This window comes from Micrasema longulum, unplaced genomic scaffold (assembly GCF_059751315.1).
Source record: "Micrasema longulum isolate JH-2025_06_02 unplaced genomic scaffold, ASM5975131v1 h1tg000993l, whole genome shotgun sequence".
Taxonomy (NCBI): Eukaryota; Metazoa; Arthropoda; class Insecta; order Trichoptera; family Brachycentridae; genus Micrasema; species Micrasema longulum.
Window position 1 is genome coordinate 426,687 of NW_028278181.1, and position 27,957 is coordinate 454,643.

A 27,957-nucleotide genomic window follows, 5' to 3' on the forward strand; every position below is an offset into this window, starting at 1 on the left:
ACTGTAGAAACTCTAAATACTTTACCTACTTTCCATTGTGTTTAAAAACAACTAAAAAAAAATCAAACAGTAGTATTTTTTTTCTTCTTTTTGTTTTTGTTACAAACTTTTTTCGAAGCATTTTTTTGGTTAATATTCTATTTATCACTCAGCACAAATCTTTTAACTAATGTGGCCTTCTGTTTTCTTACTTCCCGAGTTTCTATTTTCTAATTTTGACCGTCTGTCTTTATTAGCTATTTCCTACATATTCTTTCCCTTCCATTGTTTTTGCTGGGTCTCGCTTTTGGTCTGCATTCAATATCATAGGAAAAAAAATGTTGTTTTCTTTTACTCGACATGCTCTGAATATTTTTTCTCTCTTAATAGGTAAGATGTTGAACTTTGTGAAGTAATTGAAAAAGTAAATGGAACAGCTAAATCAATAAAATATGTTGACAGAAGGCTCAGACTAGATGATGAAGTATGTGGCACAGATGAGTTAAAAATCATATTAAGTGGGTAAGCAACATCCGTACATTAGGTTAATGGCATTGTACGATCACCTGTCAAGTAATCAGAACGGGCAATTCAGCTGTAGAGTTTGATGGAAATGAAAGAGTAGAGCAATCTTAGTAGCAGAAATATCTCGTGCACCGCCAGCACCCGGGCACCGCTAACAACTTTTTATTTTTATACCTCATTCTTGATTTCTCAAAATCAGACAATCAAATCTCTACAATGAGAAATATGATTTAAAGTAGATTATTTGTGAAATAAAACGAAAAGCCAGATTTTACAGCTAGAATATAAAAGAAAACTGGATCTGAAGAAGCATTAAAAAACCGATCGAAAACTTACTTTTGTTGTATTTTGCTGACATTTATACGATTTACTCACAACCATCCAGCCACAGGCTTTACAGAGGCGAGAGAGTAGCATCATAGACGCATAATGGTATCAGAAACGTTTGCATAAGAAAAGTAATTATTTTTGTAACTAGTTTGTTACTTTCATCCCCGGTCTCCCCTAGATAATTTCCTTTTTACCTAACATTCTACACACTGGCAACATCGTTTGAATTTTTTTTTCTGGATTTTCCTTTTATTGAATCTATTGTACTGTTTGTGTTTTGTAGTTTTGACTTTGTCTATGTTTCCGTTAATCTGACAGCTTACTGTTTGTTAATGTTTTGTGTTAGATACAGCTTTTTTTTAATTCGCGTAATGTGCGTTGCGCAAAATGTAACTTAATATATCAAGGTTGGCTCCACACATGTGTATCACTATTTTCTCAGTTGATTTCGCTATCTTATACGAGTAACAACCGTGCAACAATACAGCTTCTATAAAATGAACTAGTGGTTTATTTTTACCGGTGTTCAGTTTTGTAAAATGATTGTTTCAATGTTCGTACATATATTCAAATTCAATAGTGATTATTTGGTGATTTCAACGATGTCTCATTTACTGCGAGTGTGAATTTTGTGGCGAAAAATTACATGTTTTTTGGGGTAGTTTTTGAAAATGTGTTTTGCTGAAAATGATTGAAAGTGTGTCTCGCCGTGCGTTTGGTGCCACCAGTGGTACATACAACGTCCGCGCTTCGGAACTTACGAGGGATAAGAAAGTTAACACCATCACAGCTTCTGTTGCCTTCTTGGACGATTCTCAACACTCATTTCAAGTCGATGTAAGTACTTGCTCATGTTTCGTAAAATGACTTATTTCTGTATATTATTAATAAACTCTGACAGTGCTAGAATACTAGCACATTTAAATTCGGTTATCGCTTTTTAAAATACATTTCTTAGATACGTCACTTTTCTACGCACTAAGTGCACGCAGGTTGCATATTTAAATTATGTTTTTTTATAATAACCACTGTTGTTTAATCCTTCCCTATACTGTGCTGAAAAAATCTGCACTTTCCGATCCTGAGTAATCAATACATACGAAAATGAGAGATCTAAAATTGGAATGTTCAAAGGCAATTGCTTCATTCAACTATATTTGATGTCAAAAGTTATAATATATGAAGTATAATCCCTGAAAACATGAAAAAACTATTTGCTAGCGCCCACGATGTGAGCAAACGGTCCACCCTTAGCGGAGCTCCGAAAGCTCCCGAGTGTTTTGTGGCAGTGGTCCAGGCTGACCTGCATCAGGCGTGAAATTACTTAAATTTGTTTCAACAGAGGTAAAACATTTTGAGGGAATATGGAAGTCTAGGCATTTACAGGGCTTATGACCTGTCATTGGCTGGTTTAAGTGGCCACTTTACACGCTGTGTAACATTCACCATTCTGCCCATGTTTGAACATCCACATTTCCCCAACTCTTCCATCTGTTGACTTTTGTGAAGTAAAAAAAGTTTCAGCTCTTTTCTCTCTCTCATTTCTTTCAAAAACCATCACATTCGATTTATCGACATTCATTAGCAAATCGCTTCCCTCACATACTTGCATTGAAGACTTTCAATAAATAAAAATCATACTCTGATATATGAGACATATTCCTCAGCTTCCTTTCTCGTCCTTTTAGTTATCCGTTTATGGACTAGAGTTTTGAAAACATTGTTTTTCATTTTGCTTACCTACCGGTATCTCTATACTAAAAATCTGTAAAGTTTTGGTGCCAGAAAATTGTAGCGTCTTTGTTCATCCATAAATATATGCACAATCTGATCTGATTGATCCAAAAAGTAACCATATGTTTTATATTCTCATTTTACTGTTAACTTATATATTGTGGTACTTATGTTTTCACTTAATTAAATACACAAATTCTAATTTATATGCATATTCTGTTCGAATCTTCATTGCTGCACTACACATACAAGAAATTATGAAATTGAGAAAGAAAACATAAAACATAGTTCAAAATTTATGTAATAAAATTAAAATATTAAAAAAAGTTTATGTATCAGTACCCAAAACATCTATTTATTTATTTTAAAACAGGGTACATTGTACGTAATTATTTTTGAAAATGTAATTAAAACGTTTTGAAATAAAACATTGTGGAAACACAAGTATAAATAGAAAAAAGGTATCTGCATTTTTATCAAGAGACATTGCGAGCTGCACTGATTCCAATGAAGAGACGCATTTCCCCACGTCTGGGTTATAAACCTCATAGTAATAATACGCTAGAGAAGCCCTTTAGCTCTACTTCAAAGAACGAAAGCGTTCCAAATTTTTTATTTGGTTTTTAGTTTAACGACAAACTCATAATGGACGGTTTCGGTTTGCGCTTACAATGAGGAAGTTTAGTTCAGAAGGAAGTTCTCTGCTATACAATTGAATGTTATTATTTTTACCGCATGTAAGAAGAAAAAAAATTGTATCAGATTTCCCATAGGGCTGAAGTTCCTCATTCTTTACCTGAGCACCTACGGTCTGTTGTATTTATTTGTTCTTTTACAATTTATGTATTACTTTTTTTACATTAAAGATAATGTTCACTGGGGTGTCCCGAGCCGATTAAACATGATTACATTGCTAATTGTATTGCTGTAAACTGCATTTAATTTCGTGGTTGATAATAATATAATAATTTTTGTCCGCATGGGCGACTATTAGCCAGTGGCTTATTATTACTCTAAGGTTTATAACGTACTTATACTAGAGATGGGCATTTAGTTTTTTTTTTATAAAAATGGCAATAAAAGTTACCGTTTTACAAATTAAGCTGTTTCGTGAAAATGTTTAAAAAATAGCACATACGGCGGGCTTTTTTACTTACATTGTTTATGCGAGCGTACACTAAAATTAAGGCACTTAGTAAATTTGGCATTCCTTTTATACAAACGGCAGAGTCAGCTTTTAAAAGAAATTGTGCGCTTAAGTGCCTCATTACTGTATGTGAATTCCGACAATATTGTATGAAATTGGGATAAATGGCGCAAAAACGGGGTGCTGCGGGGCGTTGAATTGTTCACACTGAGCGAAATATATATTTTTTTATTTCTATGCTTGGTGATTTAGTTTTTGTTTTTTTTTTTAAATGATTTCATTTATTTTTGTGAAACTGTTTTAAGTGTTTCGGAAGCGTAACTCTTAAAACAGCAGTAACAATTTTTTTTACCACCTCTAACTTATACTAAAATAAGTACTATAGATAGTTATTTTGTTCTTTTTTTAAAAAATAATAATTAGAATTTATTCTGTGTCCAGGCGGGTAAAGAATATAGTTCTCTGTGTGAAATAGAACCAGAATCCTGGACGAGCATTTTCAACTTGATAGCTACTCTCAGGTAAAAATCCAGAAAAAGAAAATCAAGTGGGGATAAGTTGGCCCCGTAGTGTAGTGGTTGGCGCATTTGTCTACCATTTTTGAGGCTCCGGTTTTGATTGCTGGCAAACTCAACTTGGAATATTTGTTTTAATGGTGGTTCAACACTGCAACATTTCACCGTCCTGGCTGATCACCGCACCTTTCATGTAGCAAAAATGATCTAGACACCCTGCAATTGGAATGATAATGCAGTGCCTTATGCACCACTGGGTGCAGACAGGAAAATGATGAAATGAAATTAACTGAAATAATGTTTATTTTAACAAAAAAGCAGCCTCATAGAATAAATTGTATCCAACAGCAAAAAGACCTCGCCTTTCATTTTAAGGCTTTATGTATTTGTCAAATACTTACTACTTACATGCATACTAGACTTATGTGTTAGATATTCTAGATACTGTAACATAAGTATTAGGTTTCATCTCTAAAGGTGTTAGTAACATAAGTCAATAAGTATACGTATTGATTATTACTATCTCAAGTGACGTTGTTCACAAGTTAATACGCGTGTAGGGATACCTGTGTACTATCTACATACATGTAGCGCGTTTATGAATTATTTTATTTGTAATTTTTAATTTAAAGTAAAACATTTTCATTCGTAATAATGTTTTACTGTAACTTTATTTACAGAAAGACAAATATATAATAATATTTATTTTAAATCATTTCCACCGTTGGTATTTTTATCCTAATATAAATATTAATATTAATAAATAGCGCCCAGCACCTGCGGTGAGTCAAGAAACTAGCCGATTATTCAAGCGAATTTTTTTACGTACAAATAAGTATACTATATTTTGAATGTCTCGACCCCAGTGCGGGTTTTTTCTCCTAGATTAAACTTGCAGATTACACAAATTATTTGAAGATTCTTGATTTGGAAAACAGTATTTCAAACATTATTTCTTAAGGACTATTTTTCTTTGAGATGGTACTTTTGACATAAGACCATAATTACTTTCATGCGTCATATTGCAGTACACATGGTGCTCGACACGGCCATTTTTAGCACTATTAATTTCTAGAACAATTCGGCCAGTTGACATTTCAATTAAATACCTAATATCGACTGAATTCATTGTGCTAATTTTTAATGAGTTATGTATTATTTAAGTAATGGATAATATATCACGAAGTTACGTCTTTTGAGTTGATTTCATGGATGAGAGTTGTATCACACAGAACCACAGAAAAATATCAATTTATGGTATATATTACTTACATTATATTATGTACCTTCTATGTAGGTACAAATAAATTATATTTTTTTATAGCTGTAAATAAAATCACCATGTGCCACTGCTATACAGATGTATGAACTCTAAAACTGAATGTCGGAATAATAATATTCTCCCGAGGAGATAATATGGATTCCTTATTTTCTAAAACAATTGAAAAATGAATCAGGAGAATATTACTTATACATTTAAAGATGTTCAGAATAATAACGTTACTCATATTAAAATAAGTCAACTTTAATGTAATTGTGTTCTTTTTTCAAGTATGAATTTCTTAAATTGTAAAATGTAAGCCTGTATTTGCTACTCATGTTGTATCAATCAAACTAATGCCTTAGTGCCCGTTAACGAATTGTTCGTTTAGCAGTTTATCAGATCGTATAGCTACTATATTTTGCATTTTTGTAAAATAATATTTTTAGAACCTATGTTTCTTCTTTTAAATACTAAAACAATTCGGTGTTGTAATCTTAATCCCTCCATTTTGCTAAGCATAAAAACTCTTATTTTCCGTTCATCTTATCAGTCCAACCATGTCTCAACCTGATAGTGTACGTATTAACTAGCTATTTCGTTACACTGTTTGAACAAAATTATAACTTTTCTTTAATGATTCGATGTTTCTTTTTTGTTTCAGAAAAAAGCCAAAGGCATTGAACTACTGGATCAAGTATTCCAATACTTGGAACTTTCGGAGAAAGAATTTTTCGGTCTACAGTTTACGGAGAATGGCTCAACACCAACCCCTACGAACTCCCCTATCACGGTATGTATAATATCCAACAATATGTTAATACTAACTGCTGATTGAAATTTGCCTTGAGATTTTAAAATGAAATTATTTATTTAATTTGGTTGATTTGTTCAATTATATTTGTAAATTGGTTGGTTTATTGTCAAATAGCAATGAGGAAGTTCAGTGGTTTTTTTATTTGTTAATAGACTATCAAACAATGCCAAAAAACTTTCATTTTTATTTATTTGTATCGTATTATTAGCGCTATGATTTTTAAAAGTTTTTAAATTACTCCACCTGTGACGTCACAAGTCTCTTAGGTGTGTTGTCCTGATTGGTGAATTGGCTTCGGAAATCTATCCACAACACTCAAAGTAGTTATTTAAAAAATAAATTTTTTAAAGACTTTGCCGTACAATTAAATGCTCTAATTTTTACCGCGCATTAGAAAACATTTTTTCTGTATCCAATTTCCCGTAGCACTAAACTTCTTCATTTCTCCCTCAGTTATCTGATAAAATTAACGGTGTTTTTTATTAATGTCATAGTTTCAATATATTATTTATGTAAAAAAAAATCAACTAAATTGGTGCTAATATAGAACTAGCAATATGTTTATAAAAAAAAAAAATATCGATACTAATCTTCAATAAGAAAAAGGAAGAGATAGGAAATGTTTCTTAAAAAAAATCAGAAATGTGATTAACTTGCTCATCTTCTTGTGTAAATTACACAAAATTGATGAGTAATGATTAAATTTCTGGGGTATTAATAAGAATCAATGACTGAGTCATCAATAAATATTAATTTCCATTAACATCAATAACCATTATATTTTTTATCTCTGATTTGCATAAGTATTGGTCATTTTTTAAATGTGTTTATTGCCTACTTCCTTTCTGGATGACATTAATGGTTATTTGTAAAAGATTTGAATGTGAACATGAACACCAATTCTTCCCGCAGTTTTATCCCCTGACTCACAGTTACCTATAGCTATTATGATTAATTTTCCAGCAAGCCGTTGAAGATAGTACATGCAAATATTTCATTAGAACTGAAAAGGCTTGTCCCAAGTAATCATTAAATACTGCCTTAAATTTATTGTAACAGAGAGGGAAAACATTTTTGAGAAGGGAATATGGAAGTGTAGGCATTTACAGGGATTATGATATGTTGTTGGCTGGTTTAAGTGGCCACTTTACACACTGTGTAACATTCACAATTCTGCCTATGTTTAAACATGCACATTTCCTTAACTCTTCCATCTGTAAACTTGTGTGAAGTAAAAGAGCTGAAACCTTTAACATGTGGGTGAAATTTATCCGGCTGAACCAATTCACCCACTAGGCAACGCTTGAAAACATTTTTCCAATTTTTATACTTCTTTTACCAGTTAGTTAATTCAACAATGTTTTGAGTATGTCCAAATGTTTGCAGACTGGCTGTATGTTCTCCCGGTAAAATGGAAAATTCAATTTATAATTATATATATATAATTTATAATTTATAAATAGTAAAATTGTGTTTTTGGTTTTTGAAGCGGTGGCTGGATGGGCAGAAGCGTGTGCGGCAGCAGGCGGGGGGCAACCCTCACCTGTGGCTGGGAGTCCGCTTCTGGCCCGAGGAGCCCTCCCGGATGGAGTCTCCGGGGGCCCGCCGCCTGCTCTGCCTGCAGCTCCGCAGCCTCCTGCGCGACGGCCGGTTGCAAGCCCCCCGCCCCACGAGACTCCTGCTCGCTTCCTACCAAGCTCAAGGTATACAAGAGACTGTGAGAAACGTAGAAATAAAACAATGTATTTAGAAATCTCTGGTGGAAACTTAAAACTACCGGATAAAGAAAAAAAACTACATTATAACTACACTTACTAGATGAGACATAACATGGCTTGACTGCATAATGAGGTTTATCATCATCATCATTCCCTTTACGCACCTAATGGTGCATAGGGCACTATGTTGGCACACCAATTGCAACGTATCTTGATAATTTTTGTTACATGAAGGTGAGATGATTAGTCTTACGCTTCAAGTACCAGTCCAGGGACCATGAAATATTCTAGTGTAAAAACACCCTTTTAAATCAATTTTTCACATCAACCATGCCGAGAATCAAACCCGAGACCTCTTGCATGGTAGGCAAACGCGTTGACCACTACACCACGAGGTTGAAAACGAGTTTATATAACCCTAACGGGTGTTTAAAAATTATAAATAAATAAGAAAACCTTATTTAATTGGATTAGAATTTGTTCAAAATCTATCATTTTAGTAGAATCAACATGAAATATTAGTTTTAGAGATAATATCAACAAAGGTTTATTTTATATAGAATTGATCGATAATGTAGAACAAATGAATGACGAAATAAAGATTAAAGTAGTTTGTGAGAATAATGATTAAACTATCATCCAGCAAGGGTTTGCTGCGGATATACTATACTATGGATGCCTCCTGAGACCCTTAACCAAGCTTGCCTACTTTACAAGTAGGTTCAGTTTCTCGAGTCCTGGAAGTCCTCTGCTTACAGCGTGTCCGTACAGGACCTGCATCTTAGGTGGGAGAATGCACAGAAATAGGAAGCCAACAGAGGGGTGTGGAGGCTGTTTCGAACAGTGGTTATTTAGATGCTTTCTGGCAGTACATGCTTGAATTTTTCAATATTATCTATTTGATCTATATTTATTTATACACGGCATTTCTGCCATTTGCATAACATGTTATTAAAAGAGTGTTTATAAAACACTAGTGGCATAGGATATATTAAACACAAACCTACATATTTTATACTTAGTGATTTTATACATAAAGATCACCAATGGACTAAGTATACTATTCGATAATAATAATGACTAATAAGGAAGTTCAGTCCTATGGGAAATTGGATATAAATAATATTTTCTTACATGTGGTAAAAATTAAAGCATTTCATTGCACTGTGAAGTTTCTCACAAGTGTAAGAATAAAAAAATGCATCTACTTTGCAATGTCACAGGTTGACGTGGCCACAAATTTATAATAACCAATAAATTACAGCCTTTTTATCTTGTTATGGCAACCAGCAATAGATTTACGAATTCGGGGTTAGGCCATGTTTATTAACGTCTAGTAAATTTTGACATTTACTTGGTACAGAAAAAATGTTTTTACAATTGTACTTGATTAAACTTGAAATGTAAAAAACTCTCGCCAACCTGAACTCTGAACATTGCAGGCGGTTTAATTTCAAAGTTTCAGTTGGGATTTAAAAATTTACAAAACTAAAAAATCATGGCGATGGTAATACGATTCACAATAATGAATAATTTTTTTTAATGAAATATTTTTCATATAACACTACTGAAACTAGCGCCCTTGAAGTGATTTTAACATAAATGTCACTTTATAAATTACCCGTATTAACAATTAATAACTTCCTCATTAATGTAGTTCTCTTTTATAAATACGTCATCTCAAGAACGTTTTATTGATTTTGCTGTTTAATTTATTTATAGCTGATCTGGGAGACTGGACCGCCAGTGGCGAAGCCTTTAACCCCTCGGAATGCGGAGTAGAGGGGGCGGAGGACCAGCGCAGAGTGCGGGAACTTCACCGCCTCCATCGCGGCCAGACTCGCGCCACTGCGGACCTCCACTACCTCGAGCATGCCAGGAGATTGGATGGATATGGGATCGATGCCCATCCAGCCAAGGTAAAAAAAACAATAATTATTAATGGTAAAACATCTAGCAGTAAATAGAATAGTAGAGTAATTATTCCATGTCCAGGCGGATTAAGAATACAGTTCTGTGTGTGAAATAGAACCAGAACCCTGAATTAGCGTTTTCGACTCAATGGATGCTTGGAGATGAAAATCCTGAAAAACGAAATCTAGTGGGGATAAGCCGACCTCGTAGTGTTGTGGTTGGCACATTCACCTACCATTCTTGAGGTCCCGGGTTCGATCCTGACAGGTTCACTGTGAAATATTTGTTTTAATGGTGGTTTAACACTGGAATATTTCACTCTATCTAGGATAGCACCTGAGGCGTAAGACTGATCACTTTACCATCCGTATAACTAAAATGATCTAGATACACTGCGATTAGAATGCGAATTCAGTGCCCTATGCATCGCTGGGTCTGGATAGGGAAAAGATGATATCATAAGCAAATCAAAAACAATGCAGCGTGCTTTAAAAATACTCGTCAAAATATTTACGTTTCGCGACGTATATTCCTGCTGCGCATCACATATTTGAATTTCACTGGTGTAAATATTCCAAAACTGCTATTTTTATTTATTTATTATTTATCATGCATGTTATTTAATTTTCACTTTTTCGTATTAGATACTACTTACTATTTTGCAAATGCAATATATTTTATTATTTTTTTATAGTAAACCCCGATTTTTGCTAGTGAACTGTATTTATTTACGAGGAAAACAAAAAAACAAACCGACATGAGCGTTGACTTATGACTGCGATATCTCTTTATTTTAATTTTCTCTCATTTTTTTATATCTTTACTTTCATGCTAAATAAAGTTTTCCTAGTAAAAAATTTAAAAACTGAATTTTAAACATTAAATGAGTAATTAAGATTGATTATTCATACTATGATTAAATACGAAACTTCAAAAAGAAAATACTATTCAAATTGTAACAAAAATTTTATATCATGTCGTAGAAGGGAATTTTCAATTTTACTTGCTATGAATGCATAATATTGTTTATTATTTTACCAACAGTAATACATACATATAACTATTTCTTTATTTTATATTTTAAAAGAAAATCTTACTGTAGATGTATGTAGGTATTCCTAGATATGAAGGAATGTCTTATTTAATTTATACACTTCTGTGCCTCAATAAGCATCACATAATTGCATCATGACACCGTATTATAAAATTCATTCAATTAATGTTTATAGTCTTCATATGTATAATTATTCTCACTTATTCTTCAAGCTGTACCTACATATATTCTACAAGTTAACCGGTTGTTACAATAATATAAATACATCTTGAATTTTTCCATAGTCCTCAGTCCATAATCCGTTGTGCAATCGTTCAAATTCAGTGCTTAGGAAACATTTATTCAAATTTTATAGATGCGAGATTGGCGCGACATTACAAATAGCTATAACTCGAGTTTACAACGCGAAGAAGGTTGTTTATTGGGCATAGTTTGGAAGATGTTTTACCGAGAATTTCAGGACATCGACATGTCGCAAGCGGCATTGGGTCCGTCCTCCATTGTCTGTGGTCACTCACTTTAGACGTTACAATAGATTAATTTATAATCGATTTTTGACATTGAGTAGAGGTTAATCTGTAGAGGTCGTTAACTTTTATTGTCAATCAATCCGAGTTCGTGATACTAAGGCTGTGTCTACAATCGTAAAATGATATCCAAATTTTTTATGAATACGTGACTCATTTTGAAAGTACATTATCCTCCACTTTGATATATTCTAAAATATAGTTGTTTATTGACAACATTGCCTTAGAGAAAGCGATAATTATTATGTATGAATTAATTATTGTAATATAGTGAATTATTTTCAATAAATTATCACGCCGTTTCCTCTTGGGGTAGGCAAAGAGACTAGAACCCCACTTTCATCTGTCTTTGCGTTCAGACTGCGCTTTCTCTGCATTCATACTCGATTATTCCGACTTCTGACATGTCCATCTTCAAGCATTCGTTGAATCTTCCTCGTTTTCTGCATCCATCAACATTCGCATGATAAGTCCTCTTAGCCGTTCTTTCGCTGTCCATTCGTTCTACATGTCCAAACGGAAAATATGATTGGTTTAAAATTTGATTTAGTTACATTGCATAATCAGCCAGGCTTAAGACTATTACGGGTTGTAGTCCCATTGCTAGTGTTGCGGATTCACGGATCAAAGGTTCGAGATTCGCATCCCGCTCTACCGCAGCTTAATTTCTTTTTACTAATAGTAAGTTATTAACAACTCATCGAAAATGGCCCCCAAAATTGAAATATTTGGGCAAATCATAAGAATGCAAATATTTTTTTATAAAATATTATGTTTCAAACGGGAGTAATATAGCGCCATAAATAAGTTATACAGCGCCATTTTCCTAATACACCTTATCACTCAAGGTGATTCTATGAATATTGATTATAATATTAATGATTTATGTAGAAAACAGGGCCGCGATAGCAAACCGTACGTTCATCAAGACGGTGCAAAGTAAAATCGATATTTATGTATGAAAATGTGTATATTTACATAAAAATATAAAATCTATTCCCATTGTAATACTGGCCCAGAGGGGTTGTAAGTTTTTTCCGTTTCTTTTTTACAGCCGTACAACTTTCAGTATGCAAGTAAAACTGATTAACATGATTAATGGTTTAATCCATTCATATCATGTTAGGAATCTGACAACATGTTTGTCACAAATGAGTCATTCCAATTGATTTCTTATCAGACTGGCATAGCTTATTAATACTAAGCTGTAGTAATTACTTCCGGGTGTTTTTTGGTAGAGCAAATTACTCTTATCGTGACCATCATTTCCTTTCCGCACCTAATGGTGAATAGGACACTGCATTGATATACTAACCATACCGTGTCTTTATCATTTTCGTTACACGAAGGTAAAACTATCAGTTTTATGTTACGGGTGCCAGTCCAGGGACTATGAAATATTCTAGTCTAAAAACACATTTCTCAATAAATATTTCATGTCATCCACGGTACGCGCTAATCATTTAATCTTCTTCTTTGAGCATGTGGAAAAGTTGCCACCGGTTGCCTCTGGGAGACCCCATCGCTACCAGCACTCTCCCCTTCTCCCACGTCAATCCAGCGCCCCTTAGTTCCGCCGAATAAAGTCAAAAGATAGCCGTCGACGGCTTTCCAAGACGGGATGAGCCTGCAGGTTTAAAGAAGAAGCAACTTGAGTTTAGGTTCTTCCGAGGCATGCGCAGCACGTGTCCAAGCCAGGTCCACGGCCATATCCTCAAGACGCTCGTTATATATTATTTAATCACGTGGCATATTTAAATCTGAATAATGTATATTTATTGCAGTTTTACATATTATTTATTAGAAATTAAATTTCATTTTTCCATTGGTGCATAAATCACTCATCTCGACCATTTTTTACAAGAAGATAAGATGATTAGTTTATACTTTAGGCTCTAGTCCAGGAACATTGAAATTTCACAGTATAGAACCACCTTTAAAACCCAGGGTCTCAAGAATGGTAGGCGAACATGGCAACCACTACACTCCTAATTACTCTAATAGTGATTTATTTATTTTGCACCGCAACAGGTCCAGGAGGCCTAATTACAGTGTTGAATTCTAACACAGAACACCCAGACTTGAGGAAAATCACATTTAATTTTTATTTTCTCACCGGGAATCGAACCCGGAACCTTCCGTGTATGGTTCAAGCGTCTTAACCACTGCACCACGGAGACCGCCGATTACAAATTAGAACAAAACACTTTTTATGATTTTCATTAAAATTATGTTGTATTTATTATTACACAATCTTTCCTAATTCAGAGAATAATTTAGTAATGAAATACCCATATACTAGTACGTCATGTTGACTTCCTCTGTTTAGCGATGCAGATATTGTCACGACGGTAACACTTCCTATGGAACAGGGCCGACAGGGGGGCATCTTGAATACTAATTAGGTAATTATGGTGACATTACTCACCGCGTGTGTGACTCCCCTCGCATCCAAATCATTGTGAATGGGCTTTCCGACAATTGTCAAGGTTATTGAAAAATTCAGTGTGTTTCATCATTATCATTTCCTTTCCACACGTAATTTTATTTTATTTTTATTTATTTTTATTTTATTTTGGTGCGTAATGGTGCGTAGGGCACTGCATTGGTACACCAATCACAGCGTATCTTGACAATTGACAATTTTTGTTTCATTAAGGTACGAGAATCAATCTTACGCTTCAAGTGCCTTTCCGGGGACTTTGAAATATTCTAGTCTGAAAACACCTTTTTGAATAAATATTTCATGTCGACCATGTCGGGAACGAACCCGAAATCTCTTGCATGGTAGACAATTACGCTAACCACAACACCACATGGCTGACGCATCAGCGCGTTTAAATAACTTATACTATCTATTTGTATTGCAACAGTAAGGGAAAACATTTTTGAGAAGGGAATATATGGAAGTCTAGGCCTTTACAGGGCTTATGATCTGTCATTGGCTGGTTTATGTGGCCACTTTACACACTGCGAACATTCGCAATTCTTCATATGTTTTAGGTTTCAGCTGTTTTACTTCTCAAAAGTTAACAAATGGAGGAGTGAAAATGTGAATATTAAACATAGGCAGATTGGTGAATGTTATACGGTGTGTAAAGTGGCCCCTTGAACCAGCCAATAACAGGTCATAAGCCCTGTAAATGCCTTGACTTCCATATTCACTTCTCAAAAATGTTTTCCCTCTTTGTTGCAATAAATTTAGATCTTAATAATTCCACAGAGAGCTAAATTCAGGCTGGCTACTACTCAACACATTATTTCAAACGTCCTTAAAATCATCACTATTTCAAAGAAACGTTTCAGAATGATAAATCTTTTTTTATCCTTGGCATTTAATAGCATTTTCATTAAGATGTTAATTGATTCTCATCATGTTTATGTTAATCTAATTAAAATGTTAATATTAAGTAGTGACTAAATTATACATAAAAGATTTCTCCTTGACTGCTTTTAAAATTAAATTAAATTAAAAGAGATTTCATTATAAGATATATGTCTTTTTGTTTTTCTTTTCATGTACTCTTATTTAAAATTATATAAACTCTTATTAATAAACAACTAAAATAGTGTAAGTCACTCTCCAAGCACAAGAGTTAGTCGTTTTTTGAGTTACAGTGATAACATTTACTAGATGTGTAAAAGTAGATATGTTTAGAATTTTACAAAAACTTGTACTTTTTATGAATAAAAAAGAAAATTAAAAAAAAGATAATAATAATTAATAGTTTTGTTTCCAAAGGAATAAAAAATTTAAATTATCTCCCCAAGAAATAAAAACTAAAATATTACTAAATAAATTCAAAGTAAATGTAAAGAATTCTTTTAAACCCAAGTATAAACAGCATTTTTTTTAAATTAGTATTACTGTGTTATTTTTTTCTGTTTTCTGTTTCCTTTTTATTTTTTTTCTCATGTATATTCGAAATTATATAACTTTAAATATTACTAAATAACTATAACAGTTTAAGTTATAAATAAATATAAAGTAACCGGATAAATTACAGTTATGCTTTTACCACTCATGCAGCTCACGAATCGAAATTTTATTCAGGCAGAGAAAATTTCATATGGCAAGAAATTCCTTTTAAAAATGTTTGTGAAGAAGATAGCCATGCTATAAAATCAATTTATGTGATGTAGTAAAGTCCATGAATCGACTGGATGTTGGGAGAAAGTAACTCCTAATTTAATTGGGAAATCGTGGCAGAAAGTTTGCCCAACTCAGGGTGAGTTCATGAAGGAAATAGATGTGTGTTCCGACTTCGAGTATGAAAACTAATATTGATGCGTCATTTGCGAACAATAAATTTGGTAAATAATATAAACAATCCAGAAGTTCGATCGTGGGTTACCGGAAAGGATACTAAGAAATGTTCCTAGATATTAATTGATGGTTCAATTATTGAGAGTTCACTGAAATAAAATGAGAGAAGAACTAACACCTAACACAATCAAACATTAAGATGCTATTTCAACTTTTAACACTTGTTTGGCTTTTAACACTTGTCGAAAACAATGTGGGACCCCACCAGATCATTACTAGGCCGATGATATGCAAAAAGTTTGTTTTATTTTTAAAGATTCCAGTAATTCAAAAATTTGCTAAATGGCATAGGGTCGGTTTTTGATTGTTTGGATTACAGAGACTATACTGTATTATTATATAATTTTTAATTCCATTACATATTTTTTATATAAATTAAAGATTAAATTTTATTATAATGATACCAGTCGTGAAGATGTCCAGAACTGGTCACTTGTATCCCGTGGATTTAGATTTGAACTTAAAATATATTTTTCTTTTCTTTTCTTCCAGGATTCAAATGGTAAAGACATCGCTATTGGAGTCACATCCCAAGGACTTGTGGTATTTCAAAACACGTTGCGAGTTAATACATTTTCCTGGGCCAAAATAGTCAAAATATCATTTAAAAGAAAGCAGTTCTTCATCCAACTTAAAAGAGAAGCGGTAAGTCCTTATTTATTTTATGTTGAATTTTGTCCTTGAATTTTCACCTTTTTTATTTACTATTTATTATATATACATTAGATATATAAAGAAACATATGTACAAGAAACTGAAAAATAAATTACATAAAGCTATGTACCAAATATAAACATATAAGACTTTGAGCTAAACTATGTCAATCCATCTTCATCCCACACTGTTTTTGTGGCGAAGAGATCTACGAAAAGCCGGAAGATCTATCCCAAAGAATTCCAAGTTGCGTGGTGAATTGAATAATCTACACATTCTGGACGTTGGGGCATAAAAACAAAAGTTGCTCTTAGAAGATTTAATAAAAAGCAGATGTTGACTTCTGGTGACATTTTTATTTATTTTATCAACATAAACGGCAAATCTGCCTTTTACAAAAATTTATAATACTAACATATTTGGCTTAATATTTTTTTTTATTTATAATTACCATTCCACCATCTTTGAAAAAAAAGTGACATGGACGCGAACGTGAAAAGAAATTGATTTCAACAGAGATGGGACATCATTTATAGCATTAAGTATTTTGAAAATGCATATAAGGTCCATCTCAGTTCTACGTTTCTCCAATGAAGACAGATTAAGAGACTGCTCTATTTCAAAATAGGAATCATTTCCCCTTTGTATTTATGTTTTCTATTATTTCTTCGGTGTGCGAAATGTATCGTTTTTGGTAGTTCAAATATGCATATTTAAAACCTTTTTAGAAAATTTATCCGACGTCGCACAAACAAATATTCATATCATTATCATTGTGATTTTTTGCTTATTTAAATGAAATGAAAATACCCTATTGAGCGGAGATAAGTTTGCCTTATAGTGTAGTGCTTGGCTGTTTGCCTCCAATAATCAAAGTCCTATGTTCGATTCCCGACAGGATGAAAGTAAAATATTGGTTTTAAATGTGGTCGTTTACACTGCAATATTTCATTATTTTTAGACTAGCACCGGAAGTGTAAGACTGATCACCTTACCTTCCATGTAACAAAAATGATCTAGATACACTGCAATTTGAGTTCCAATGCAGTGCCCTATGTACTCCTGTGCGGATAGAGAAATGATGATATATTATTTCAAATGGATTTTAACACATGAAATTGATGGAAAAGCCTTAAATATTTTGACTTTATTAAGAATGGACATTACAATTTTTTCCAGTCGGAAAGCTATGACACGGTTGTTGGCTTCAATACCGGGGGCCCAAGAGCTGCCAAGTCCTTGTGGAGAAGTTGTGTGGAGCAGCACGGCTTCCATCGGCTACAGAGGACACCTTCCCTCACCAAACATTCCACTCTGACCAGATTCTTCATCAGGTAGGTTTTCTTTTTCCCTTATAAAAAAGTATCTGTGATTTTTTCTGGATTGTGCGGCGTGTGTTTCTCTTTCTTGCAGACATTTTGAACGGCTTTATAGTGCCCATCGTCTGGACTGGTGTAATTTCACATCTCTGGTCATGTGGTTACAAGAGGAGATCCCAGCAGAATGCTCGTATGCGGTTTTCCTGTTATTTGAATTATTTAATACTCAGTACTTAGAGAAATTTCTCTTTTGCGGCCCCAAGAGTCTTCAATGTCGTGGAACATATTAAGTTCACCAAAATGAAAGCCATTTTCAGTAAGTTTGGATTTTATCTAAGGAAAGAGACCATTCAAGGAGACTGCTACGAGGCATTGCATAGATTTATATACTATTAAGCGTGTTGTCCAGATGTTTATTGAAATATATATTTATGTAATAATTTTTATTTTTGGTATTGTTCAATAATATGCATGCTTCCACTTTCCAATGTGTCGTATCCCGACTCGACACAGGGCTCTTGGTCTCAGAGGTAGGGATATGTTATTATTTTTATGTAAAATGTATCTTTATTAAAATAAATCATTTTAATGGCGTAGTGTATTGAAGTTGTATGAGGAATTTATGCCGTACCACAGTCCGCAGGTTTTTGTTACGTCGCTTTATGTTGAATGCGGACTATCATGATGTTCTGCGGTTCATCCAATCACTATGTTATATGGATGCTTATATTTTTATAGATACATTTTTGGACCCTATAAAACATGAATGCCTTTGAGCAAAATAGGCTTTCATTTATGGATTACATTCAGTTGTTTTCACATTTATTTTGTATGATGTAATATTAAATTGAGGTGCTATATCACTCATTGTTAATAATTGTCTTTCATTTCAGATCTCCCCGCAGACGCGAGACCGAGGAGGGCAAGCCCGCGGGTGGGGGGAACGGGGCTGCGGGGGCCCTGAGAGGGGGGTTGGCGCGTGTTCAGGAGAGCCAGGCAGCACCCGCGCCCCGCCCCGCATGGGGGACACAAAGAACCAGCGATGAGTAAGAATATTTTTTTTCCTTCAATTATTAAGTAATAAATGAAATATTATTAATATTTAAAGCATTAACTTTCTGATCAAACATTTTATTAAATATTTGTACATAACCACTTACCGACTTTTCTACGGAAGAGAAGAAACTGGTACGTCTCGAAACTGGAATACATAGAGAAGTCGGTAAGTAGTTACATATATTCAAATATTTAATAGCATTTAATAATAAATTAAAAATTATTTTGTATTGGACTAAAATAAAAATATATAAGGGCGTTAAATTGGGATATCATCAGGACAGGAACCCTTGAGCAATAGTTCGATATTATGAAGGCACAATGGTCTCCAATAGCAAGAGTATTTGCCTGTTATAGCATAGTTCTACCGATGTGAAAGATATGGATCTCTAAAGGGATAATATTCAGCTGCCTGACTACTCTTCCAATCGGCATAATCAAGGCAGGTTGGTTCTTGAAGTCAGAAGGTCAACAGTCTGCGCTGATGCTGCCAGAGATATCCATCAGGAACATAAAAATTGTTATTCTCAAAAATGCTGAATTTTCGATATAATCAATTGATTTATTTAATACGTTTATATATTTGAGGCATACATAATCGAAAAAAAAATTAGAAGCAAAACTTTAATATGGGAAAAATGGTAAAATGAAAATTCCCAATAATTAGAGTTAAAGGAAACTCTGCCGTACTTGAGATAAACGCACTAACAACTAGGGTTTGACGCTTTTCGAGAAAAACGCATTTAAAGTTTTTATCTTTATTTTGCTTGGATCTTAGGAACTAGATAAGATTCGTTTATGAAAACTGAAAAATCGATAAAATGAAGAAATCATGAAATGTCACTTTGAGAAAGTTGTAGATCTCGTTTTCCTGATTCCAGATAATGTAATAACTAAATTTTGACAAAAACCTTAGTTGATGGGTTTATTGTAAGCACAGCAGAGCTATCCTCTCTGAACTTTCTTTCAGTAACATGAAACATGTATATATCCGAAGAGATATAACTTCCTTACTCCCAGATAAAATGGGCGACTGTTGGTCCTCAGCATGCCCAAGAGGAATGCAGTCCTATAGAGCCACAGACAACTATCGCTCATATACAGATACCTCAGAATATTCCATCTTCAGGAAAAATTTAGAAAATCAATCTAAAGAATGTATATTTCTCAAACCCTATTAAATTCTATTTCAAACACACGACATTTTGAAATTACGTGAAAATGACAAGCTCATACGCAAATGAAGTTGTACTCAATATATCTAATGCTGTAACACTTCAACTGCGTTTACAGTGAAGGTGGCTTCCTCGAGCGCGCCTTACGCGTGCCGCTCGGATATGCAGACGCCAGCGACGATGAAGACGACGAGGACGAGCCTGATGTCATCAGCGTAGCCCCCCTCTCGCCCCCGTCCCAAGCCCCGCCCCAGCCCCCGCCGCCCGCCCCCGGGGCTCTGGTCACCGTGGCCCTGTGCCCCGACAGCGCAGGCAGATACGGCTTTAACGTCCGCGGGGGAGCGGATCTGGACGCTCCTGTAGTGGTGTCCAGGGTGGTCACCGCTCCCCCCGCCCAGCCGCATCTGCAGGAAGGAGACCAGGTTAGTCGATGATCGTCTCGACGCTTCTCTACTTGCACCGTAATTTTATCCGTTGAATGAGAAAAATGAGTACTAGCCTAAATTAGATATCTCAAACGTTTTCTTGGATATGATAACAATGAAAGCGCCCCCCTTTTTCCGAAACTGTTCGTAAGGACTAGTGTCTTTCTTTTGAAAAAACTAATTTAGCAAAAATTTTATATTTAATTTCAATCAAACCATGAAAATAACAAATCACAGAAACTTTGAAAGCTTTCATTGTACCCCGCCACTGTGGTTTTTTTGTTTTTTTCCTGGTGATTAATATTTCTTAAAGTTTGAATTACCTACCTGAACAAATCAGTAATTCGATCTTTGTGACAAAAGAGTAATTAGTAAATGACCAGCAATTATATTTGCTATTAGTCGAACAGCTAGAGTTAAAGGACGAATTATATTTCTAATTGTTTCAATTAATACTATAAAAGATATAAGAGCAGAAGGGGTGCCTCTCTCCTCTCTCCTCTCTCCTCTCTCCTCTCTCCTCTTTGGAACGATTTATTTTATATTTGGAATTTTGAATTTATATTTATGTTCTAACATTTCTAGGTGGTGGCTATTAATGGTGTGACTGTTGAACACTTACGCCACGACCAAGTGGTTCAACTCATCAGATCTGCTCGTGGTACACTCACCCTGACTCTCAAACCTAATGGTTCGTATCTAAGCATTTATTTTTGGTACACAGATAATATTATTGTATCTCAACAGACATAGTAAAGGAAATGTTGATATTTACAGGAATTTTCGTAAATGTTATAATTTTGTATACTATATCAAAACTCCTATTATTTAGATGAATGAGTGCCAGACATTGTGCAGGAATCTGGGTAATTTAAACATGAATTATTATATTATTCACAGCCGAATATCTTTGCTGCGAAGAGGAAGAGCCGGCCGTCCAGTACGTCCCCGAGAGTGGCGAACTTCCGGAGTCCAACGGAGACGGCTCAAACGGGGGCCTCGGCTGGCGCCAGGCGCTGCTGCTGCTGGCCGACAGCCTGGGGGGCGCAGCCCTGCAACAGTTCGACAGGCTCCCGCGCAGGGCGGAGCTCCCCTGCAGTGTCGCCAGGCTGCCACAGAACCTCAACAAGAATAGATACAGAGATATCGCTCCTTGTGAGTAACTTTAATTTATTCTTCCTTCTTTTATAGATCCGAAGGACCTATTTGTGCCTCTGCATCCATTCTGCAATCATTTTAGTGGTCCGCCTGGGAATCTTGTGCCTTCGGGTTTCCCTTAAAGCGTAATACGTGGAAGCCTGATTTCATAATAAAGATAAAAGTCTCGCAGGTGTCGCGAAAGCCATGAAACCAGTCTCTTATTTCCATAATAAATTTATTAGATTTAGGCTTCTGTGTTAAAAAAAAGCCACCTCAAAATGATTGAAATAATCGCAATAATAGCAAAAAATGCTTGTCTGTATATGATTTCTGCCATGCGTAGATAAATTTATCGTGTATCCATGCCTTTACCTTCTCTAACTCTCAAAACTCAAGATACAAGGCCGAAACTATCTCCGTAATCGCTCGAATCTTCAACTTTACTGTCATTGTAAAGATATGAATGACATGATAAAGAAAGTTTTTTGTTTTGTGAAACAGCTTGTTGATTACTGAGGTGTTCTTATCATTTTGTTTCTGATTTTAGATGATGCCACCCGTGTCATATTAGAGAATGGACCAAACGGAGATTATATCAATGCTTCTTATATCAACTTGGAAATACCTAACACCAATATTACACATCATTATATAGCCACACAAGGTAAGGCAGAAATCTGCATTCGTATTGACACTAACCCATAGCGTCCCTGTATTTTTTTTTACACTGGCAATACTTTTGAACAACTCTAGGATATTATTTTATCACAAAAGCCCCACATAGCATTCTTTGTTATTACTTATTTAATTCCGCTGGTAAAAAACAAAATAACAATAATAATGAAAAAGAACACATGAAATATTATTTTTTTTGTTGACTCTGACTTAAAAAATCATTTTGTCACCACAGATCAGCCTTCCCTCTTTTCTTCTTTCTAACAAGAGAAAATAAATTTAATATAATATGAAAGTTTTCAAAAAATAAAGCATGTTTAAACCTTTTTAAATAGGTACAGTTAGATTAAATTAAAATTATTATTTGCAATGAAGGTTCTAGCATTTTCTTTATAGTTGTTGAGGGTAAGGAAATATATATTGATTTAAGAAAAAAAGTTGTTTTAATAATTTCAGATTCTGGGAAAAGAATATATATATAAGAGTATTCACTTACGGCATCCTCATTAAGTAGTACAAATATATTAATTTATTTGTAATCACTCACAAAAGACGGATGTGGGATGGTATAAGTAAATAAAATATTTAGCGTCCGCAGCCAGCTAGTTTGTGTCTTGACTCTTATTGAATTTGAATGGTTTTTGCAGGGCCTCTGGCAAACACGGTGTGGGACTTTTGGCAGATGGTCCTGGAGACGGGCAGCACACTGGTGGTGATGCTGGGCGCACTGCAAGAGAGGGGGCGCAGCAAGTGCCAGCAGTACTGGCCGGCGCCCGGCGCGCGCATGGCGGCCCATGGCCTCACCGTGCACACCCTGGCCGAGTTGCCCGACGCAGAGGCCTCCTGCGTCCACCGTCACCTGCTGCTCACGGTAACCACTCCCGCTTGCCTTATATGCAGAAGGCATGTACATAAACATAAATACCTGATGCATTATCCATTTTGGGATACTTCACTTGGACGCTCGTCAATTATTTATGGAGATCACTGCTCAATTTCGCCTGCTAACCTCACTCAAGAATACATCCTCGTTTTTATTTTAGTGTCTTGGTTATGTACCATAAATGCCTTGTAAAAGAATTTGGTGTGTTTCGGTTATAATGTGTTTTATATTAATGTTGTAATTTCATGTGTATAAAATGGGATAAATAAATAAATGCATCTGCACATTATTGATATAGTATTGAAAAATGATACATTATCATTCAAACTAAAACAAGATTTTCAACTTCGAGACCACAGTCTTAGGATCGAGAAAACCAGATTCATCCTAAACCCACAGAAGTATTTCCTGAGCAATAGGATTGTTGTTTGTTGAAATAAGCTGCCAAAAGAGCTGGTTTCAAAGTGTAGTTTTAATAACTTAAAAATGTGCTAGATTTGTTTTCAAGAAGTTAAAATACGCCAACAATTAACTTTCGTTAAATATATTTAACCGTATTAGCTTTAACTTATACCCAGCAAAGATGGGTCCGATTAGACCCTGTAGTATTAAAAATGTTCAATTATGTGAAAAGTTATTTTTATGCGTCATTTTCCTTACAAAATCATTAAAAATGATACACAAAACATTACCACACATCTTTTTATTAAATCAAAGCAAATTTTGGTGATTAAATGAATGAACAACAACACACAACACAGAAACACAAAAAATGCCTGGAAGGTGATGAAATCTGACCCACCACCGCCACACACATATTTTTTGACCCAGCGGGTTGTAAGAGAATTGTAAGCATACGATTCATCAGCAGCTTGTTTCAATGTTTCATTAATTCTAGAGCATAGTCAACTTGCGGTCCTTTGAGTTATATAATGCCCTCAGTATGTCATTGTGTTTTGTGTGCAGGACGCGAGCGGGCAGGCGCGAGCCGTGCACCACATGCAGTACCTGGCGTGGCCGGACCACGGCGTGCCGGTGCGCGCGGACTCGCTGCTGGCGCTCGCCGCGCGCTTCACTCGCGCGCGCCCTCCCGCGCCGCGCCCCGCCGTGGTGCACTGCAGTGCGGGCGTGGGCCGCACGGGCGCACTGCTGCTGCTGGACGCGGCAGCTGCGACGCTGCGCGCGCGCCGCCCCGTCTACCCGTTGGATGTTGTGCGCGCCATGCGGGACCAGCGGCCGCTCTGCGTGCAAAACTCGGTAAGAATAGAAGCAGAGCCCTGGACGAGTGTTTTCGACTCGATGGATGCTCTCGGATTAAATAGAAAAGGGAAAAGAAGAGATAAGTCCATCTCGTTGTGTAGTGGTTGGTGCATTCGCCCACCATTCTTGAGGTCGTGGGTTTGATTATCTGCAGGGTGAGAGTGAAATATTGGTTTTAAAGGTGGCTCTACACTCCAATATTTCAATGTTCCTAGGATGGCGCGTGTAGCGTAAGACTGATCCTGATCATTCTATGTAACAAAAATGATCTAGGTATGCTGCAATTGGAGTGTCTATGCAGTGCTCTTTGCACTACTAGGTGTGGATAGGGAAACGACGACGAAGAACATTATTCTGTTGATTGTATAGATGTTAATTTATTCCACCAAAATAACAGGCGATCGTTTTGTTTTTCAGAGTCAGTATAAGTTTGTCTGCGAGTGTATCGGGCAAGCTGCCCAAGAGATGGGACTCCTCCCATCCGACCAGCCCCAGGAACCAACTGAAGACCAAGCCTAGTCACACTGCTCCAAAGTCGAGAGTTATTTCACCAAAAAAACATAAGTTCTTGACGTTTATGTCAATTTCTAACTGAAAAAATGAATGTCCACTTGGCCTTTATTTTCTTAATATGTGGCTTATTTTCTCAATATATAATGAGTCAGTCTCTAGTAGGATATTTAGGAATATTTTTAAATGACCCGAGAAATATTCCGTAGATATTTTTAATTCTTTTTTTAACGATATGAATCCCTCTGCATAAAAAATAAAATAAGAATTCACTAAAAATAACAATACGTATTGTGAATGCAATTAATGTATATTAAATCGTACATTTTTGCACACTTACTGGCGTTTGAGGATAAGAGCCTCATGAGTGCCATATTTTGCAATATTTATTTCTTATTTATAAATAAATTAAACCAAGTTTTATTAAAATGCTCATAAAACTAAAATTATTTTATTGGATAAATGAATAAAGGCATGCAACATTCTGAGTATATAATTTTTTATATCATCATAATAGGCCAGGGGAAGCAATTGCCGGGGTGAATTAGGGCACAGAAACCCGGGCTTGTGAAAAATCTCATTTAATTTTTGTAATCTCAGCGAGAATCGAACCCGGAACCCTCTGTACATGGGTCGAGTGTCTTAGCCACGGGTCCACCATGTTCGACCTTTCCTTCGTTCCATTATGTATTTAACCTTTCGTGCCATGTTAAATTTTAGTTTATGCTTATGTAACTTTAATGAAATTCATTCATTTAATGTAATAATACCTGAATGGTGAAGTTTTTTTTTCTCACATTTTTCAATATCCCATATAGGATAATTCCGTGTTTAAGTTTAAATATGATCAAATGGCTGATTTAATCAATGAATTTAATTAGAATCCATCATATGATGGTCACTCGAATGCACATTTATAACATTAAAGGAATTGTAGAATGTTTCCATGCATTCATATATCTGACCATATTTTCAAATGTAGTTTGTAATGTATTAAATAAGATTTTATATGAACCATTACATCTGATTAATAATAAGCACAGAAGTTCCATTAATTTCAAAGATTTTTGCAGAAAAAAAGTACATAAATTGAAAAATATTTTTACTGTGCATATCGTCATGATCATTGAACGACACATGTGATTTTCTTCAACTTTACATAAGAGCGGTTAAAAGTTTTTTTGACTATATGTCGCAACTCGATAAGTACACAAAAATATATCCTTTGATACGTGGGTTAGTTATGTATATATATTTTTTCAAACCTGGAATATTAAAATTATAAAACCTCTATCAAATATAAAAGAAAGTCAATGTCTCATTTTTCGCACAGCTGTCGTTCTACGATCCAGAATGCACTTGTCATTTAAATTTTTTGTTTCTCAATTATAGTTTATATGTATGTAATTATTATACTTCTCTAAACTTCGTAGAATAATGTCACTATATCGTCCCTATTCTGTGATCCTACTTTTCACCGTCAACGATTTGTGAACCTACCGAAGAAATAAAATTAAGGCAATCAATATTAGTATTAATATTTGTTTTAGAACTATTTGTAATGTGAAAACTGCGGAATAAAGATTTGTTCTAATCTGGGCATTGAAGGTTTAAATTAAATAAATCATATTTTGAATATGGTAGTTATTTATATAAAGGTGAGTTTTAGAAACTTAGGAATGATATTATGAGTAGGTTGAAAGCCTGCCGGCGCCTTCCACTTAGAATATAAATCTTATTTAATATTTGACTCGACGAATCGATGGTTAGTAAGTTAAGACACACCCATTCTGACATTGGTGTGTATGCAGGGTTACTAGTATCCGTCGTTAGCATTTCCGAGCCGTGTTGAAGCGAGAAACTTGTGCCGAGTGTGGATTTGTTTATTTGGGTTTATGTATCGAGTGAACTTTAATCTGGAGCCTGTTTTGTAGAACACGCTGGAAATTGGTGTGTCTGTGTTTAGGATTTTACACGAACTGCCTTATATACCAGTTCTTCTAATAATTTATTGTCATTGTGATTTTATCAATTGTGAAGTGAGAGTGTGACTAGTATATTTTAGAAAATTATATTAGCGTGTTATGATTTTTCACATATCCCGAAGCTTCTTGAAAATATTTCCGTAGCCAATATTGAAATAGAATATTAGTTTACAAACGCATGTATTTGTTTATTTTTTTTACTATGTGACGCATAAATAATTCAATAACCAAACACTGTTTTTTTATATTCACAAACTAAAACATATTTTTTCTTGTTTAAAATTATTTTAATTAACATTAAGCTCGCAATATGGTGTATTTAATTCATCCTTTAGTCTGGTAAAGAGGCTTATTAAAAAAAAATAATGTCACAATAATATTTTTATTTATCAAATGTAAGAATTTTTACAAATAAAAAAAACGTGTTGAGTTTTCTCTCACGAAACCATTAATTTTAAGTCTAATGAAATATGTACCATCTGTATTATTATTTTAAGAACTCATTATACAATGAGATTCTTCAATTTTTACAATATTAGTTTATTTAAATATATTATTTTAGTAACGATTAGAGTGTAATAATTGTCTAGTCTCATTTTACAAATACCTGATAATAGTCATCGAGGTTTATTTGTATAATATAATGTCTAGAAAAATTATTCGCAGGACTGGGTCCTGTTAACCAGTTTGTGATTTTTATTGTAAGAAAACAAATGTTTCAAACAATGTATATGAAAATCTTATTTTGCCATATTATGCAAAGTTTTTCCAAACTAGGTATTTATCCGTACTGTACTGCATAGTACGTGTATTTTATAACCTAAACAACTTTTTTGAAAGGTTGAAGAAAATGTCTCTAACCTTTGTACCTAGATAAAGATTTTTTGTTTCTGTACCACTTGTGAACATTAATAAAGGTCATGGAAAAAAAACTGTTTTATTTGTGTAGACTTTTAGACGTACAGTAGAACTCCAGTCACCGGATTGCCAAATATCCAAATTGTTATCAGGAAATAAAAAGTTAAAG

The 27,957-nt window shown here is 34.6% G+C and overlaps 2 protein-coding genes across 3 annotated transcripts in view; both read left to right on the forward strand.

The window, feature by feature from the left end:
- The window catches only part of LOC148277704 (inositol polyphosphate 5-phosphatase K), a 38,524-nt gene extending 32,242 nt beyond the window's left edge, over positions 1-6,282 (forward strand). Inside the window, exon 12 of the mRNA XM_088232531.1 lies at positions 6,156-6,282. The gene's annotated coding sequence lies outside the window, so the exon portion shown is untranslated. The remainder of the gene's footprint in view (positions 1-6,155) is intronic.
- Positions 1,098-25,207, forward strand: Ptpmeg (protein tyrosine phosphatase Meg). 2 transcript variants are annotated; one of them, XM_088232528.1, is made up of 14 exons: positions 1,098-1,671; positions 6,156-6,284; positions 7,798-8,011; positions 9,749-9,945; positions 16,341-16,493; positions 17,682-17,836; positions 18,715-18,867; positions 20,171-20,474; positions 21,063-21,168; positions 21,378-21,632; positions 22,165-22,281; positions 22,940-23,163; positions 24,142-24,432; positions 24,853-25,207. In XM_088232528.1, the coding sequence occupies exons 1-14, from the start codon at positions 1,522-1,524 to the stop codon at positions 24,952-24,954; spliced, it is 2,550 nt and encodes an 849-aa protein (XP_088088654.1). In that variant the 5' UTR covers positions 1,098-1,521; the 3' UTR covers positions 24,955-25,207. The 2 variants fall into 2 exon arrangements, with proteins under 2 accessions (XP_088088654.1, XP_088088655.1); XM_088232529.1 differs by lacking the exon at positions 1,098-1,671 and adding an exon at positions 6,046-6,069 and having other exon boundaries at positions 24,853-25,096.
- Positions 25,208-27,957: the final 2,750 nt, after the last annotated feature.

Coding starts and splice junctions, on each gene's coding strand:
- Ptpmeg (XM_088232528.1), top strand. CDS start 1,522: ATGATTGAAAGTGTGTCTCGCCGTGCGTTTGGTGCCACCAGTGGTACA. Junction 9,946..16,340: donor TCGATGCCCATCCAGCCAAG/GTAAAAAAAACA, acceptor CTTTTCTTCCAG/GATTCAAATGGTAAAGACAT. Junction 17,837..18,714: donor CTGACCAGATTCTTCATCAG/GTAGGTTTTCTT, acceptor CTTTCATTTCAG/ATCTCCCCGCAGACGCGAGA.